Here is a 19878-nt window from a genome sequence, read left to right as displayed (position 1 = left end):
CAATGAGCATTTTGAATGATCAATATAATAATAATAAATGTATTATTAATGTGTATAATATTCGCCTGTTTAATGTATTATTTACATTTTTGTTGTAAGGAACCATACATTTTCACCACAATAATGGCACACAATTTGAACGATCAGTATCGTAAGTTTATATGGAGGTAACAACAATAAATGTTATTTGTGTTTTCTCTTTTTGTTCTTCATTTAGAAATGATGAACAATACGTACATCTGTGCATTAAAAGAATGTGTTGCATATAGATCATATGACAAAACAGACATCTTTATATTTTCAGTGTGTGCTGTTATTATAAACTACGCCATTTGCATCAGTTTGTTTACGAGCAGATCTGGCTGAGACATCCGGACCACCAGATGGCAGCTTCTATTGCTGCCAGTACTTTTGAGTTAGCCTGCCTGTCTTTAATGTACGTTAAGTGTTGTTGGTTTTTTAATATGGCGAGTCCCGTCCAGCGTGTGTACTAAAATCAGGTTGAATACGTTTAAAGAGACTGACACAATGTCTGAACTGACACAGGCTCAGTTTGAATCCAGTGATGATGAACTCCCAGAGGAGCTCGCCTTTGATGAGTCCAAAAGTGCCGCTCTGAAGAGCGTTAAAGATGCACTGGACGCAGCCAAAAGGTCTGTGAGGGAGTCCTCTGGCTTCAGACACCGAGCACATGCGGTGTAAACATTTTTGTTTTTCACTTTGTTTTCAGAGAAAAGAACCTGTTGAAGGAGAAGCGAAGAAAGAGACAACAGTTGTTTCAAGAACAAAAGGTACAGGGTGGTGAATACTGTCCTCAGGATGTCTACTACATTATTATTATTATTATCAACAAAAGTGTATGCACTTTAACGTAATTCACAATAAGTTGTATATTTAGCATTAGGAAAAATGTCGTGAAATGTTATATCTCTTGTTTTTCAGAAGAGAAAACGTCTTCCTCAAGAGCTCTTGGAGGAATTTGATGCAGAACCCCAAAAGTAGGTTCCCCAGCTGAACAGAAACAATTCGATTCCTTAAATCATTTTGGAAACTTAATAGATTGTTATTCCTTCATTTTAGACAGACAGATCCATCAGACAATAAAGGTATTAACAAGAAGGTATCACCAAAGCCATCACACAACAATAAAGGTAAAACAATCTCTAACCTTGTAATTTTCTCTAACGTTAGACATTTTTTCTCTGTTGGTCAAAGTATTGAATGGCAAACAACTCTTTTATAGATAAGGAACAGGAGACCGGGACCACGCCTAAGAAAACCTCAAAAAGGTAATAATAATAGTATGTTTACATTCATCACACTGAAAGGGTTCCAAGTGTAGATATGGAAAATATGTCTGATTTCAGTTTACCAGTCAGCTACAGAGTAATGAGGATAAAGGATGAATCTGCTGCCAAGTCACTGCAACAAAGGGCCATGGACTTCGTTCAGTCCCGCCTTTATGGATCAGGAACCAATAGAACAACCAGTAAGTTCATGCGTTGACCTTTCTTTTTACCAGATTTTGTAGACCAACTGAAAATGCTAAATATTTGGGTGTATATTTATCTTCAGATGCAGAGCTTCTGTCCCTCAAAAAGAAAAGGGGTGCGAGCCAAGGTGCAGCTGTGGAGTTTGCGAATAAGAAATTGGGTGAGTAGTGAGATTTTCATGTTCAGCAAGTATATTATGGCCTCAACATGTTTTGTAAAGCAACAGGCTGAGCTGTTTTTATTCATTTATAGGTGCTTACAAAAAAGCAAGGATTACAAGGTCCAACAAACGGTTTATACGCCAGCAGAAACTGATTCCTTTCTGAGACATAAAACAGGAGAAAGAACTGCTTAATTAGGAGTTCAACGCATGAAAACTGTCACATCTGGAGACGGCTTCTATCATCCAGCTGTTTTTGACCTTGTGGATCATATTTTTCTAAAGGATACCTTTATTTCAAACCTTTATCTTTGAGCCTCATATAGTTTAAAAATATTAAACCTTATCAAATAAGATTGTCATTTAAAAATAAATGACTTGCCTTACATCGCGTACAAATTAAAACTTAAACGTTTTTATTTGAGGCAGAAGCTGAAAGTAAATTTAAGTTTGAATATTTACTGTACCCGTCAATAAATGTAAACCTGATCGAAGGAATAACAATTCATGTGTCAGTTACTTTGCTTGCACATAAGATTGACTTTATTAAACTAAATTACTCTGATGACCAAATTAACAAGTCATGGTTATAGAATTTTACAAGGAAGCTAAAAGGAAAGTTCACCCAAAAATACAAATTCTGTCATTTACTCAAGTTGTTCCCAACCCATAAGGTTTTGGTTAATCTTCAAAACACAAATTAAGACATTTTTAATTAAACCTGAGGTTTCTATCCCTCCATTAAAAGTCTAGGTGACCACAACTTAAAAGATCCATAAAGATTAAGGCATTATAAAATGATTTAATATGAATCAAGCAGTTTAATACAAGTCTTGTAAAGAGATATACTTGCTTTATATGATGAACAGATTTAATTCACAAATATACAAACAAGCTTCCATATTTACCATATGACATTTGCTCTATGTATGTGTGTTTATCATTTAGATGTAAATAAAAGTCTAAATTAAATCTGGTTATTTAAAATGAAGTCATCTTCACAAAACTGTCATTAAACAGTTTGATTCATATGGATCGTTTTACATTTTGCTTACCTGGACTTTCAATGGAGAGATAGAAACCTCTCAGGTTTCAATAAAAATATCTTCATATAATGTGTTTGAAGATTAACCAAAGTCTTACAAGTTTGTAAATTAAGACAATTTTCACTTTTGGGTGGACTATTCCTTTAAATATGAGAGAAGACACTTAATTTGGCATCATTAATGCTCTTCGTGGTGTAATCGCATACTTAATACTGGAGCAACACCCGAGCGCTCGCTGAAATGTGTCAAAACAGACGGGTATATCTCGTTCAACTGGGTATTTACGTTTTATTACTGAAAATGATAAAGAGTGTTGATGACAATACTGTACCATTCTCCTTGTTTTAAAAGTACTGATGATCTGAAGGATTGACTGGTAAACAAGAGGAGAAAAAACAATGGAGCAGGCTAGCCTCTCTGGGACTGGATATGATCTTAATTTCACCATGTTCCTGTCGCACATCCAAACTGCACAAAAACAGAGTGCAGGCAACAATGATGAGAGAACGCCTGAATATGGACTTTTTAAATGAAGGCGTAAGAGATCGGGTGGATGAAAAGACCATAGACATCAATACAATTACAAATCAAAGTGTCTGAACATTGCATCAATCCTGCTGTGCAGTTGGCAGAGGGAGGGTGCGCTTGCACAAAAAAGGGCATAACTCTGACAGCTCACACTAACGCTCTATTCTAAATACCACCACTAAGGATGACTCCAGCAGTGTTAGGTTTTCTGGATTTTAATTTTTTTTTTAACTGTAAGATAACTTAATGTTCCACTCCTCGTGTTAATATAATTTCAATATTTTTTTTCTTTTTTAAATGGTAAAGTACACAAGCTGAGACCCGAAAATAGCAGGGTGTTGCCGCAGTGGGACCTAAGTTATTCGGCCTCGCTCACTCTGCCAGCTTTCAACCAAGAACAAATATATCTTATATGCAAGTTTACTGATAATAACATTGTCATAATAATTTTCCTCATGCCTTGTAAATTAGGAAACAAACAATCCTGCAAGAGCCTGCTGCACCCCCACCCAACACCTCCTCCCCTCCCCCAAAATAAAAAAGACAAAAGGAAAAAAAAAAAGACCATAATGATTGGGGATTTTATCTGACTTTTAAGAACCCCTCTTCCTAAAGTGTCTTTAGGCCCAGTTTAGACCTGGGTGAAGAGGATCCAGTCTTGTCAGAGAGCCAGGATGGGTCTGGCCATGTGGAGGCTCAGTTCATCAGGCTGTGGTTTCAAAGCTGGCCCCAGTTTTTTTGGGGAGTCTGGGATGGTCCGGGATGATGTGGGCCTCTTTCATGTGGTAATTTAAAGGGACGATTTTCCAGTGGTTAGTGCAGGTAATCATCCACTGATGCGAAGGCGCAGGATCCGCTGCCTGTGCGAGCCATGAGGGACAGACACTGAGCTGCCTGGCCGACGGCGAGTGCCAAGGGAGGCTGCTTTGGCAGGTTATGTGTCTCTGCATGAGAAAAAAAAAAAAAAAAAAAAGTATAGTTAAATGCATATATTAAATTGTTCGATTTAAGATTAAGCTCTAATAAATAGCAATAGAAACCACCATTCAAATATATTTTTTAATTCATTTCTTTTATAACATTTCTTTTATTCAGCAAAGTTCTAACGTTCTATTCATTAAAGTAACCTGAAAAAAAACAGTTGTTTCCACCAAAATACTAAGGAGAACAACTGTTTTTTGAACATTAATAATAATAAGAAATATTTCTTGAGCACCAAATCAGTATTAGAATTTCTGAAGGATCATGTGACACTGAAGACTGAAATAATAGCTGCTGTGTCATCAGAGGAATTAAAGTATTAGTTCACTTCCAGAATAAAAATTTCCTGATAATTTACTCACCCCTATGTCATCCAAGATGTTCATGTCTTTCTGTCTTCAGTCGCAAAGAAATTAAGGTTTTTGAGGAAAACATGCCAGGATTTTTCTCCATATAATGGACTTCAATGGTGGCCAACAGGCTGAAGGTCCAAATTGCAGTTTCAATTTCAGAGTGGGTCGCGGAGTGTACAGTCAAAGAAACAACATCAACAACAAAAGACGTAATTCTAAATGTTTTTCTGATGAGAGACGTTTATTTTGAAAGATGTGCGTGAAAGCTGTTGACACTTTTTTTTGCAGTTTAAAGGGGTCACATGATGCGATTTCAATTTGTCCTTTCTCTTTGAAGTGTTACAAGCTCTTGGTGCATAAAGAAGATCTGTAAAGTTGCAAAGACTAAAGTCTCAAATCCAAAGAGATATTCTTTATAAAAGTGAAGTCAACCACGCCTACCTTAAACAGCTCGTTCTAACACGCCCCCACATGTCTACGTCACGATGTGGGAAGATTTGCATAACGCCGCCCAAATGTTCATGCAAAGAAAGAAGGCGTAACTTTTATTCTCGCTGTAGTATTGTTGTTGCCGCCGCCGCCATGTCGTGTTTCGTTGTGAAAGTGAAAATACTTTGTTTGGCCTTCCAAAAGAGGACACGACTAGAAATCAGTGGTTAAGTTGTATTTACAACACTGTTCCAGAACAGTTCAACCCAAATATTCAGATGTGCCCAGCGCATTTTATGGAGGACTGTTTACTGATCCTGCTAGAGTAGACAACAATGCCGGCTGTTCTGACTCACAGACTGTAAGTACGTTTTTTTATTTTTATATTTAAAGAATTTGCCACTGACGATTCAAACGCGAGTTTTGAGCAGTGTAGAGTAGCATTTGTTGTTTGTCATTTCTCCGATCACAAATGCAGACATGGTTTTATGTTTACGCGGCGCGATGCAATGCAACGTGTAAAAAGACAGTATAAGTCATTATAATCCGTAATTATGTCCCCACTGGATGCAACAAATGCCTCGTTTATAATGGATTTTAATGTTTTTGTCTCATCGCTCCGGCCGGACAGGGCATCACAATATGGTAAGGGGCGTAACATTTCCGTCACACGCTTGAGGTATTCGGCCAATCACAACGCACTAGATAGCTGGCCAATCAGAGCACACCTCGCTTTTCAGACCGATGAGCTTTGTAAAAATCGACGCGTTTCAGAAAGGCAAGGCATAGAGGAGAAACATTAATGTACAGTATGTGGACAATAAGGTGTTTTTTAAACCTTAAACAGCATAAATACATTTCATTAAACCAAATACACAAAATAATGTTCTTTTTAGCAACATCATATGACCCCTTTAAGTAAAGACTGCCTGAGAAAAACATGCTGTCCCGATTCAGTATCTGCGGTCAGATGCATGTTGTCAGGCTTAATGTCAGTCTCATTATTCTATCGTTACTTTTGTAACTTATGAAATAAAAAAGCCTCTCACCTCAGAAAAATTAACTATCCTGTCCTGTCAGACGTTATACTGTGCTTGTAGCACACACTCTTCAATTGCTCGCGCAAATGTGGCAGTGCACGCTGTACATCATTTCACTAAAGCGCAAAAGAAACTACGAGTATGCAATGTGTGAAATAAAAGTAAAGTACCAACAAATCACATAACTGGTACTTTGTGTGTTAGCTGGGAAGGATTTGTATGAAGGTATATTTTTTTAAACAAATTATATATATATATATATATATATATATATATATATATATATATATATATAATAAAGTGGGTCACGGCTTGATGACCATGGGAAAATGTGGGTCCCATGGCCAAACCAGTTGAGAAGCACTGCTCTATGTAATCCCAGCCGAGGAATAGGGGAAATCTAGTGAAATGAAGACCTGGGTGTAAAATGGTAAAAAAAATATATTTTTTAATGTATATACTTTTTAACCACAAATGCTCGTCGTGCACTAGCTCGACTTCACGCATTACGTAGTCACGTGGGAAAGATCACGCATGACGTAGGCTGAAGCACCAAACCAGCTTTTACAAAGTGAACGTGCAAAGAAAGTCAAACGCCCTTTACAAAAAAAGGTAAAACAATGATGTCGGACGATTTTGAAGTTAGAGGAGAAAATGAGATGAAGTTTTTCGCCCTACCCTACCTTTCTGAACCGGAGTACACAGATTTAGAGCTAACTGCACGTGATCTTTCCAACGGGATTACGTAATGCGTGAAGTCAAGCTAGTGCAAGATGTGCATTTGTGGGTAAAAAGTATAACATTTTTTATTTTTTTTAGAAAATGACCGATCGTTTGGCTAGATAAGACCCTTATTCCTCAGCTGGGATCGTGTAGAGCCCTCTGAAGCTGTATTGAAACTGCAATTTGGACCTTCAACCCGTTGGCCATTATATGGAGAAAAATGCTTGCATGTTTTCCTCAAAAACCTTAATTTCTTTGCGACTGAAGACAGAAAGACGTGAACATCTTGGATGACATGGGGTGTGTAAATTATCAGGACATTTTTATTCTGGAAGTGAACTAATTCTTTGCATTTTGAAATTGTGTTCAAATTCAAAACAGTTACTTTAAATTGTAATAATATTTCACAATATTACTGTATTTTAAATGGTAGTGTATACACCATATAAATATAATCTAATACACAAATTAATATCATAGTGTGGCAAAGTGTCAACAGTTCTGAAGCTGCACTCATCAAAAGCCGCTTTTCCATCATCGCGCTGAACGGTTCTCTTTGCATAACCGTTCCATTCCGCGCCGATCCGAGCCTGCTGGTACAGTTATGGTTTCGTTTTCCACTGCGGAGCTGATAACGGATCTCTTTGGAATGCAATTCAAATGCGTCAGTCGTTGCCGTGGTAACACAAGTGTTTACATATGATATGAGGTGTAAATAACCACCACGTTATGGAGGATGATCAGAAATGTCTTTAAATTTCATTACTAATTTGTGTTTACATTGCTCAAAATAGCAAGCTATGGAGAAACTAGCAGCCAGGCAACAGACAAGTGACAGCTCTTGAGTGGCGACGTCACGCACACGCACTCTACCAGGACAGCTCAGCATGGTTGTCTAACCGTGCCGAGAACGGATTGTAATCGTGCCGCGCCGTACCAGGCTCACGTGGAAATACAACTGGAACCGTACCTGACAGTTCTTAGAACCGTTCGGCCCGATAGTGGAAAAGCAGCTAAAGTGTGCAGCACAATTTTAATTAGAGCAGCAAAAAACATAAGTGATCAACAAAAAAAGTATATGTTATCCTGTTGTTCCTGACAATAAGCATCTAATTGCTTAGTTTCAGAAAAATAAAGCTTTTTTGGCTCAAAAACACAATGAAGTTTTGAGCATATTATCAATATTGTATGGAGCCTGACCAAGAGAGATGAGTTCTAATATATGAAAACTAATGCTGCACCTACCTAATATTGCACTGTTGAGTGTTGAGCAGACAGGCTCTCTCTGGATGGAGTCTAGCTGGTAACCCACAGGGCTGTTCCAGGGATCTGAATATGCCAGCAGACTGAACGCATCCTGCCAGAATGTAGACAGTAAGAGGTTTTAGTATAAAACACATGTATGTATGTATATATATATACACACCTCCATATTTACTGGTCATTACCACTATAACCAAAATACATTGTGTATGCATATGTTTTTCTAAATCATATGTGTGATTACAGGTACAAACACCACCTATATCCAACTTTTAGAATGAGTGTATATTGAAGGCAGTACCTTGAGCATCTTCTTATTGGCTGAGTTTTTGCCCCGCTCACGGCGCAAGTGTTCACTCATGCTCTGTAGCTCTCGGCCGAACTGAATCATCCTCTCAATGGCTGCCTGGCTCCCTCCGCACAACTGCCTCTTAGACTGAGCACTATCCACTTCTGTGTACAGCACATTTAATTCATTTAAAATGGTGCACGCGATTCATTTGCATAACATAATTGACTAAAGTCACACACACAACACCCTTTGACCCACAACAAATTTCATTGCAGACACAGGAATTTAACAGAAGACTGAGCCCAATTAATGTTCTCACCCATATCTGCATCACATTCCTCCAAGTCTATCCCATGAGTAGAGCTACCATTCAGAAATCCATTTGAAGAGGATTCAGACACTCCATTTGAGAAGTGATCAACCTCCATCTCCACCTCAGTACTGCGAGGAAGAGTTAATATTTACACAACAGGCTTATTTTGTGCTGTACAGTTACTATGTTCTTATATATCCATGTATTTTGAGATGTGGGCACTGCACTCAAAAATGAATCTGAGTTTGTGGAGGGGAAGATTTTGACTAAATGATTGGAGAAGTCTGTCATTTCAGTTATGACTTTTTAAATATACATTACAGAGGCAAAAAAAAAGTACAAATATCAAACATATACACAGATGAACTGTTCACAATTCTATAACATGCATACACAAAACATAGGGAGGATTTTTATTTCATGTCAACTTTAAGGATATTTCAATGCACTATGGAACAAAGACGTACCTGACGTTGGTCTGCTGGCCCCGACTGCCGTTCAGGACACCAGGCTCAGGGCTTGGTATGGTAGGCGGACATGACTTGTGACTATGGGCCAAGGTGTGGCCTTTACTTGATGAAACTCCATTACAGTAATTACTATCAAAACCTGGAAAAAGAGGGAAGCACAAATGATCAGTGATAACATCTCCCATCCATGATCAACAAGTCATTCTGGTCTAGAATTAGCCTTGATTTGAAAATGATCTAAATCAGCAGTTCTCAACCTTTTTGACTTCAAAGCCCATGTCTGTCCAAGACAACATTTGAAGGCCCTCCTATCTAAGCTGACATACATTCTGTTGCATTAAACATGATGTCAGTTTAATGATGTACATCTTTATTTTGGGTGTTTTTCAGCATTTTAATTATGCAAATATAACTCAATTTAAATCATTTAAAAACTTTTAGGGGCCCCCTGGTTGAGATCCACTAATCAAAATGGCTGTTTCAATGAAGACTACATAAGGGGCTAATGCACCAGATAGTTACAAGAACTCATTTATAGGAACTAGCAACCAGGGCGGTCCCCTGAAAACAAAATTTTCCCCTAGGGCCATTTCCATTGCATTCGCACCACCAGTTCATGGACTTAGTTTGTTGAGTTAGTATATGTAAACTGTGTGTTTAGACAGCTTTTTAAAAATGGTGGGTGCCGGAGTTTCATATGGCATATGTTCGGCTAATCAAGTACACTTACACCTCTGGTAGTTCCTATTGTGCTGTGTTACACCCTACTCTGAAGTAGGAGCTAATTTAGTCCCCCCCCCCAAAATGTTTTCCTATAATTAAAACCGTTCCCAGTTCCTGCGGTGCGAACACGCCAAAAAGCAGGTACTTTTAGGAACTAAAAATTGTTTTTCTGGTGCAAAAGCCCCGAATTTTGTAAGATCATTTTGGTAAGATGTTTTTTCACCCATGCTGGCAGAAAAAAAAATGTGTGGATATAATACGTACTTGTCTGGTAGGTCTGGGAGCTGCTAGCTTTGTGAACAGGGCTGTTGAAGAGACGGGGGGAGCCTGGGTAACTATCCTGTGACTTAGGGCTCCTCCCACCGAGACACCTGACCTCACTGTCAGTACCATTCACCATCTCAATGAACTGCCTGACTCTGGAAAGAGAGAGAAATAGATACATTGTGTATATAGTGTCTTTGCTGAGGATGTGCTAATTCCTGAAAGACTCCACACATCACACTTACTTCAACATAAAGAGGAGGTCCGAGTTTCTCTCTAACAGGCTTGGGTAAAGTTGTTGAGTGGTCTCTATAGCCTCTCCCATTCTGCCAGATAGGACCAGCTTCTGGATCTCTGCAACCACAAACGTATAATCATTACTCAGCATTGAGTTGAGAATGTTCAACCCTGAATGTTGCATGCTGACGTGCATTGATGAATCATTCAGATACATTCAATTCAATCACTGGATCAGAAACTGTTATTAAACAGTGCCAATAAGATTTCATGTAGACTTTAACAATCAGACAGACTCAAAATAAGACCCTGATAAGCATCTGAATAGCCTATTTGTGTTGTCTGGGAAGACTCACTCTGTCTATTTTTGATAGAAGCAAGTTCCTCATGTACGGCTTGGTCAGTTGATTTGGCAAAAGCCTCAGCGGTGGCACAGTAACTGTGGTGAACCAGATAGGAGGCCACCATTCTAATAAGAGAGAGCGAATAAGTCAGAAAAAGACCAAATATGCCACTAGTACATCCATTCATTACTTTTGGAAAGGTTTTAAAAACTTGACACTGGTAACTATGTTGATATAAACCTTATAAAAACACTCCAAATCAAAAGTTCTCACTTCTGAATCATGGCCTGCCATTCTCCTTCTCTCTCCCCAATGGGGAAGCGGTCAATCTGGGCTTGGATCTTGGTTCTCCATTCACGCATGTAATCCTCAATATCGAAGACAAATGGATGCTGCCCAAAATTGGCGTCCACGACCTCCCCTGGGGTCTGTAGACCCACTGTGGGATACAGGTTGGGCTAAAAGCAAAATAAGCACATTTTACTAAATGTGGATTATAGTTACTGGCTAATTTAACCGTTTTTTAAATTATTATTAATGACGTGTATGTAAGCACAATGTCTAAAGACTTTCTCATAAAACAAATGAGATTATCTTAAAAGAAATGATGGAAAATGTGGCTCAGTTTAATGTCTATCATGGGCGTTCAGACTGGGATGGATTAGAAAAAAGATTTTAAATCAGATTTCAAACCATAACTACATAATTCAAATGTTGCTTATTGGTCAGGTCAGGGGGCAGGCACATATTAGTCATTTTCTGATTCTTTCTGAAAAATAACTCTGGGAGGTTCTGTGCTCATAGTCCAATAGAAAGAAAGGTCAGGGTTGCTGAACTGACATACTTCACAGAAGTACTCAGATTAGCATGAATGCTGGTTACCAGCCAACTGTGTTTCTGCTCAATGGATTATTGTTTTAGCCCCAAACAAGCCTCTGTTCAGTTAGCGAGAGCAATGCTTGGGGGTTGTCAGTCCAACATCTTGAATGATGAAGAAAGGAAGGAAAGACAAAACAATAGCAAAAGGCTTACTCTACAATATCTAAAAATATTACAATAGAATGAAAAATATACAAATGATCAATCACCCCATGACCTTCAGGCAGAGAAAGACAAAAACAAATCTATAAAGCAACAAATGATACGTCACTGCAAGTTCAATATTTAGACAAAATATTGACACTTTAACAGAAGTCATGCATATAATCAGAATATAAACAGCATATATTTATCTGAAGAAACTATCAAGAGGATACACTACATAAAACTATAATGAACAATAATATAATAAAACTATAATAAACAACAAAATATACACCACCATTCCACCACACCAAAAGTAATATCTTTTTAAAAAAGAAATTAACACTTTTATTCAGCATGGATGCATCAAAAATGATAGTAAAGACATCATTTCACATTGACCAAAGAATGCTGAAAAATAAAAATAAAGACTTCCACAAAAATGTTACAAATCACAACGGTTTTAAACATTGATAATAAGAAGAATGCTTATGAAGGATCATGTGACTGAAGACTGGCGTAATAGCTGCTGAAAATTCAGCTTTGTCATCACAGGAACAAATTACATTTGAAAATATATAGAAAAAAGTTATTTTAAAATGCAATCATTTCACAATATTACTGTTTTTACCATATTTCCGATCAAATAAATGGTCAAATTGACCCCAGACTTTTGAACGGTGGCGTTTAATATAATATGGCACCAAAATCTTAATTTCAAACTCTGAGGAGATTAAGAAAAACAGACACTTACCGGTAAATCTGTAAAAGCTATCCCTGGAAAAAAAAAAAAAAACAAACAAAAAAATAATTGCATTAACATTAAAGTAAATTCAAGATCGGAGTATGAAACTGTGGGAATACATGGTGTGTTAATAGCCATACTTGTTAATAGCCAATGCTTCATATCTCCTATAAACTACTAAATCATCCTAAATGAAAAATATTCTATTCTTAGAGATGTATACATAATGTTCATGTACTGAATTGATGATCAATAATAATTAAGAACGTATTAAAGAAAATATTTGATCTTAAAGGCACAATGTGTAATTTTCGCCGCTAGAGGGCGCGTATTCAAAATAAACAAATAGACAAAAGGCGTAGTTAGATGACGCCGTGACTGAGTGTGGAATCATGGGAGTTGTCGTCTTTATCCCCACAGCCGATGCAATCTGACGGGACTCAGGCAGAAATCATGTTCATGGATGAGCTAATGATTTATTAACGTAGTAGAATGAAGCAGGGGGAGGCTGAAAGCCATCGAAGCGAAACGAGGCCGCTGAACGAGCGCGACACACGGCTCGAAAGCAGCGGAGCTTTTATTATGCCACAGTCGACCGCTTCGTGTGTATGTGGGAAAAAGCAGCGCTGTTTTATCATACTAGATACGTTTGAAAGTTCTGATATAATGCTACTCTGTGCGGTCGTCACCGGTCTATTAAAACGCACAACATATGAAAGCGTCTTTGGTGTTTCCATTTAAAAATCGAGGGGTTATGACGTCATTGGCAGGCGACACAATTACACTATGGACACGGTCCGTGTGACTAGTTAAAATTGCTTATTTCTCTGGATTTAAACATTCTTCGAAACATTTGGGATAATGCAAATACTCAAGTCAGCAAAATATATAACACTGTTCTAGTGGTTTTTGCTTACATATTGTGTCTTTAATGTGCAATTAAAATTTTTACTACCTAGACTGTGGCCATTTTTTGTGTAGAAACAGGTATTGTTGATGAGGTTCACACAACAGCCAATCACATCGCCTGTTGTAAATGTGGGACCATAGGGCTGCCCAGTGCCAGATGAGCAGAAGGAGTGGCCGTCGTCGCCATGGTATCCATATGAGTGTTTGTCCCATCCTAAGGGTAGAACATTGTGATTTTTGGAAAAAAAAGAACCACAAAAACACCAAGTAAAGAGCACTAGTCTAAACTCTTATCTCCCTGGCAAGATGCAGTCTCACAGAGTGTCTGTGGGTGTCAAAAGATGGAGGATCAAGTTAACATGGCCATAGACATGTGATCATAGTGATCATAGACATTTTAGACACAAACAACCTGAAAACATGACATAGTTAATGCGTTACTAGCAATAAAAGCCCAGTGACTCTTCAACATCTGAAAGTCGTTTTACCTGGAAGTCTGTTCATGTTGACACCTTGAGCTGACAGGCCAATCCCCATGTACCTGGTAAAAAAAAAACAGCATTTATTTGATAAAAAGTTCTGCCTTGAGGAGGTTAAAATTGCTCAGCCTAAATATTAAAGATACACTAAGTAATTTTTTCCTAATTACAAAAGCTTTATCCCTAAAGAAATGTATGACTGAAAAACATTTAAAATCAGTGTTATTTTAGTATCACTGATAACTCATTTTGTATTTTAAGATTTTGCAATTTCATATTAATTTTAGTCAAGTATTTGGTAATTTATTAAAAAAATATTTATTTATTAGTTATTTTAGTACATCAAGATTTGTACATCAAGTAACACAAATGTTTTGTTTGTTTTTTTTATTTAACTGTATTTTAGTTTTAGTTAACTATAATAACTCTGGAACTGTAAAACTGTCATTTTTCATGGAGCAGGTCACCTCATGTTGAGAGCGCATGTCCTCATCACATGACCAGCATTACCAATACTAATCATTTCATTTCTGTAAACTTCATATTATCCAACATTTTCACTCACAGAATAAAGTAATCATTGCTGACTTGTAATAGTGAATTTCTACAAAGACATTAGTAAATAAAATAGAAAAAAAAGTAGCATAATGCTACATCCAAGCCACTAGGTGGCAATATAAGTCCAGGACAACTATTACATAGCCACATAAACAAATAAATACTGAGTGCACCTTTAAACTTTTTCCTTCATAAAGTAATTTAAGAAAATAAAGAATCCTTCTCATACCCATCTCGTCCTTTGCTGATGATTTTCACCTCAAAGTAATAGACACCGCAGGCAGCTGGAATAGGGTGTGTTGCACGGACAGATGCCGCATCTTTCGGGGTCTTTCCATGACCTGGATGACATAAACACAATAATTTACAACTGCTAATGGTTTGTGCCACTCACAAGAAGCACCAGAACATTTGTAATGTTATAACATCGCCAGAGGTCGCATGGCAAAAAACACTTAGCAAAATAATCCATGTTTTTGCTGTGAGAGTTGTACGCTTTAGGCTGATGATATTTTGCCTGGCAACAGAAAAGACACTGCAGATTAGCTTTGATATTTAAAAATGGCAGTTTATTTCATGTGAATATGTACTGCTCTAAATTTGGGATTTCATATTTATTGCCTTTTTTATTAGCAATAACCAAACCAATATCAGAAATTCATTTTAAAAAGAATTTAGTGTTATTTACAGCCAATATTTGCCCCTGAAATTTCTGAACAATCATGACAGTTAATTATAAAACCAAACCAACATCAAATACAAAAGTAGCAGTAAATGTACAAGATATAACATAAACACAAAAATAAGCGTATGCTATATAGCTCTGTGTATCAATAAGTAAAAGTTTGACGTTTTGAAATTGTTGGGAGTGTTTTCTTTATTTTCATCTTGATCAAAACCACTTCATATTAGCTATATATTAGCTATATATAGCACCTCTGGCACAGCAAATGCATACAGTATATCTACAGCTATAGTTCACTAAAGTGTCTGAAGAAGCATTAAACCCATTATTTACTAAAGCAATAAACCTCAAGAAGCCGTGGTTAAGAGTGAATTTATAACAGCTAAGAGGCATTGTTAGGCACAAAGTGAAGCGGACCCCCTTAGCTATTATAAATTCACTGTAAACCATGGCTTCACGGGGCTTATTGCTTTTATAAAATGGTTATTCCATATACGTAGTTAGGTTTCACAAAAACCTAAATAAAAGTGTAATGATAAAAACAATATTCTTCCACTAAACAATGTAGTTCCTCAGAAATAGTTGTGGTTGCCAAGTAACACAAAGTGTACAAAGGTGTATGTTTGTAGAGTAATTTACAACAGCTTCGACCGCGGCACAACCAATCAGAATCAAGGACCAGAACTAGTGGTCGACCGATATTGGTTTTTTGACAGCCGATGCCGATATCTTAGAGAGCAGGGTGGATTTTGACAGCCGATGGCCGATATAAAGCCGATATATATAAGTATATTTTTTATTTTAATTATAATTTTTATTTATTTTAATTAATGTTTGAAAAAATGAATTATATTAAAAATAAATGTGTAAAATAAACATACTTTAGATGACAAGTGAAGCTGAACTCTCCTCCTGTCCGCATTCAATTCACACGGATCGACTGTCACGCAGAGCACACGCGATCAGGCAATATACAAATGCACACTTCACAAGATTTCACAGCTGAATTCGACTAAGTCTGCAAGGTTTGTGAAATTAAATGTTCATTAGTCATTTAAAGGTTTGTTTAAATAATATGCGTATTTGCTGAATGCTGACGGCAAACGAGAAAGTATTATAATGTTTGCCTTTCTGTTACTAATAATATAAAAGCAATCGTTATAATACTTTTTGTATACCTTTTAATTCATTTGTTCAACAGTTCTATTGGATTATTAGACAGACTTTTATCTGTATTAGGCAGAACTGTTAACCAGTCAACAGCGAACAAGAGGGAGAATGTGAGCACTGTGTGCTCTGGCGCTGCCGTTCTCAGCGCCGTCAAAATAAAAGTCCCGCCTCGAACACATCGGCCAAGCAGAAAAACTTATCGGCCGATGCCGATATTTGAAAAGGCCAAATATCAGCTGATATATCGGCCTTGGCAATATATAGGTCGACCACTAACCGGAACTATCCGTTTTATAATCATTATTAACACATAACTGGACAGACATAAAATAGCATACAATAAAATATAGCAACAACAAAAATATAGTACTTTTGTCAACACATTTGAAACATAAAGCCTTTGCATCATATTTGACTCATCAATTTCTAACGCCTCTAATTGACAAACATGACCGAAACTTTGCTGGAAAACCTGCCGTGCACAATCCTCTATATGCCTTCTACCCGCTTACTGACAGTTCATACTTTTTTAGCAATAAAAGGTGTTCTCAATTAAATTCCAAAATTACTTTTTGCTGTGAAATCTGATTATGATTTTTATAAAGTGAACATAACAATAACTTATGTCATTATTAATATTCCAAGACAAACCTTTACTGGACTGAAGCAAATTAGGTTTACTTGATAATCCATTTTCTTTTAATTGTGTAAAAATGTATGTATCAGTGACTTATAATAATACAGGATTGTTGAGGAACATTTATTGGCACATCTCTTAATCATCGTGTTGCATTGCATTATGCGTTTCCCCCCAAAATGAAAACTACAGAGCACCGATCATAAAACTCATTTAAATATCATCTTACGAAGCCATATCATTGGGACATATAGCTAATGTGACAGCTGACACTTCTGTGAAAGTTCTCCAAGTAGTCCGTTACACGGATACATTTTTTTTTAACTGCTTTATATTTAAGGTATCAGAATTTAATCTTACTTTTTGGTCATTTAAATAAAAACAACTGCACATTTTTGCTCAGTGTGGGCCTCTACATAAAATTTTGATGTTTTTTTTCTCCTTGTGTACAAGCTCCATCTTCTATATCAGACTAAATGGGTCATAAAATCCTGTATATCAGATATAAAATATAAAACATATATATTATTTAACACACTATTATTTAATAAGTTAGGGCTCAGGCTTTAGAATTAAATATATGGTGCATTTTTATCACTTTTGGTAACGTTACCCCCGATAATCAGTATATCTGAAGTAAATTCATAAGCTTATATATGTAGCTTGTACATTTATCAAGATATCTTGGCCTACTGGTAATTTAAGGCAGTCTACCTGAACCCTACCTGTGGTCAGCACTGACTGGCCTAATTAATTCTGTGGCCTACCTTTATGACTCAGCTGAGGGAAATGGCAGACACTTCACTGGATTACAAAGGTTTATATAATAACTCAATATGGTAATCAAATTATGCATATATTAAAGCTTTTTTATCTGCTGAATTCCTAGTAAAAGCCTTACATACTCTCGATGGCAGAAAACCTGCCTCTGCAGATAAACACTCACAGGCCTTGCTAGAGCTTATGCGTCAAGCTCGATCACTACCTACATCAGCATGTGTGTATTAAGACACAGCCTTTGTACACGGATCATGTTGTCAAAAGAGCTGACAACGACTGCATTTCAACTGTGAAACTCCATACAGTAGGTACTTCCGGAAATGACTGAAGCATCTTTATAGCTCGCTGCTGAAACTCACCACCATCTCCTTGCTACAGTACACGAACTTTATACTTTCAAACTTAATCGTTTATTTTCAAAGACTACATGTTATATATGCACACAGAAACACACACTGTTATGCGTAAAACTTCAATTAAGAGCAAAAGTTTAATTACTAGACAATGCTGACTGCTAGGAATGGTGCTAAATAATGCTAAAGGGAGGCTATTTTTATTCAAACATGTCGCAGTTAGTTATTAGAAATCAAAGTTTCTAGTTATTAATTCGTTTACTTATATCGACTAATGTGCTCAATTATCACTCTAAATCATTCCTAAATTCGTAACGATTTTTGCAGTTTGTGTGACTAAAAATAGGTTTGATTCACTGACAAATTTGAGTACGCAGAAGCTAACAGAAGTGTATTTTTTTTATATCGTTAATCAGAAGTGCAACTTGACTCGAGCTAACCTGGCTAATGCCTTTAACATTTAGCTGGTAAACAACTTGGTGTTTGGGATCATCTGCTGCTGTTAGCCTTGGTTACCTTTATAATGCACCCGGAGGTTGTTTTGAGACAGGCCGATGTAGCTGAATTTGTCTTTGGGGCTCCAGGATCTGGGCAGTGGGGTCTCCTGCTCGTTGACGGCCGGGTAAAGGCTTCTAAGCCGCTGGTTGAGCTCTTTTTCCTGCTCGCTGAGAGCCAAGTCTCCGTGAACGACAACCGACATCAGAAACCCACAGCCCGATGACGGTCCTGACATCGCGATCCGATTCCTGCCGTCGATACCAACAGCTTGCCAGCTATCTTTAGCTGGACAGCTTTCTAACAGTGTCCAGTGGCTAAAGAGACCACTGTCAGACACCACAGGAGAAGAGCCGTTGAGATTTCGGGGTTGTTTTATTCGGATCGGACGGCTAGCCAGCCAGCTAACTGCGATTAGCCCGCAAACAGCCTCTCTGATAGAGTTAGCAAGACGCTACAGAATTAATCACGCCAATACAGCGAAACGGCAGCTTATAACAGACATCCAGAAAGTTGATCCTTGTTATTTAAGACGACATCCAGCCGATCGGACAGACTAAATAGGGTAAAAGGGACAGAAAGACAGCAGCAGAGGGAACCCCGATCTTTTGTTTGTTGTTAGTGTGAAATCCAGCGATCTGATTGGCGCTCTCCAGGTCCAGTCATACTTCCTCGGGCACTTGGTACATGACTAGACACAAGCTACCAATAACATGTCCTCCTTCTCGCTTGGGTTGTTATCCATAGTTCAGATGGCTGTGACAGTGAGAAAATGCATGCACACTTACATATTACAATGTTTCGTTTATTTATTTAATCATTTTCATATATCGTGGGGCAATACAGTTATGGTGCAGATTAAGGTCTCCTTATAGGCACTGTTTTGTGGTAGGAACTTTTCAATGACCTCCATTGAGGAAAAATTCTATTACCTACCCCTAAAACTTTTTTTAATTCGTTACGGAATGTATATTTATATATATTTATTTATGTGTCCCAACACACACAGAAACTCACACCCTTATGAACAACTATTGAATCATCAGTTTTTCTTTATTTTACATAAAGTGCTTAATTGTCCATGCAACATAAACTATGAATTAAGTAAGGAATAATTGACGACGGGCCGTTTAATTATTAGAAAAATATTTTTAAGGCAGCACTCGAGGACCTTGGGCCGTTGACTTGACAGGCTGTAAGCACAGTAGCAGATCTTGCATTCCAGATCCTCTGTGGTGGAGCCACCCACCACATCCTCTGGGAACTGTCCCATCATGTCTCCTTCTTCTCAACGATTTCTCATCGGCTGGTTGTAGTCAAAGCTGTGTGGGAACATGGTTGCGAGGCAGCTGTTGGGCCACTCCTGGTGTCTGGATGGTGTCCTG

At 37.5% G+C, this 19878-nt stretch overlaps 2 protein-coding genes across 2 annotated transcripts; one reads left to right on the top strand and one right to left on the bottom strand.

Annotated features, from left to right (window-relative positions):
• Positions 1-441: 441 nt before the first annotated feature.
• LOC107558952 (nucleolar protein 7-like) lies at positions 442-1828 on the top strand (the record flags this gene model as incomplete). Its single annotated transcript, XM_016242670.1, has 8 exons — positions 442-653; positions 731-791; positions 943-998; positions 1081-1151; positions 1244-1289; positions 1368-1489; positions 1576-1653; positions 1746-1828. Coding segments are annotated over 8 exons (720 nt in total), but the record flags the coding sequence as incomplete, so codon positions are not given.
• A 1629-nt stretch (positions 1829-3457) lies between these two features.
• On the bottom strand, positions 3458-19135 carry LOC107556766 (ran-binding protein 9). Its single transcript, XM_016239966.1, has 14 exons — positions 18515-19135; positions 14603-14714; positions 13825-13877; positions 13383-13550; positions 12437-12459; positions 10933-11117; positions 10672-10784; positions 10324-10432; positions 10079-10233; positions 9089-9230; positions 8628-8749; positions 8318-8469; positions 7999-8110; positions 3458-4171 (listed from the first exon to the last, which is right to left on the bottom strand). The coding sequence occupies exons 1-14, from the start codon at positions 18729-18731 to the stop codon at positions 4041-4043; spliced, it is 1794 nt and encodes a 597-aa protein (XP_016095452.1). The 5' UTR covers positions 18732-19135; the 3' UTR covers positions 3458-4040.
• Positions 19136-19878: the final 743 nt, after the last annotated feature.

Source organism: Sinocyclocheilus grahami, unplaced genomic scaffold (genome assembly GCF_001515645.1).
Source record: "Sinocyclocheilus grahami isolate Dianchi unplaced genomic scaffold, SAMN03320097.WGS_v1.1 scaffold21.1, whole genome shotgun sequence".
Taxonomy (NCBI): domain Eukaryota; kingdom Metazoa; phylum Chordata; class Actinopteri; order Cypriniformes; family Cyprinidae; genus Sinocyclocheilus; species Sinocyclocheilus grahami.
Note: the sequence above shows the minus strand (reverse complement) of the source record. Positions and strands in the feature narration are given on the sequence as shown.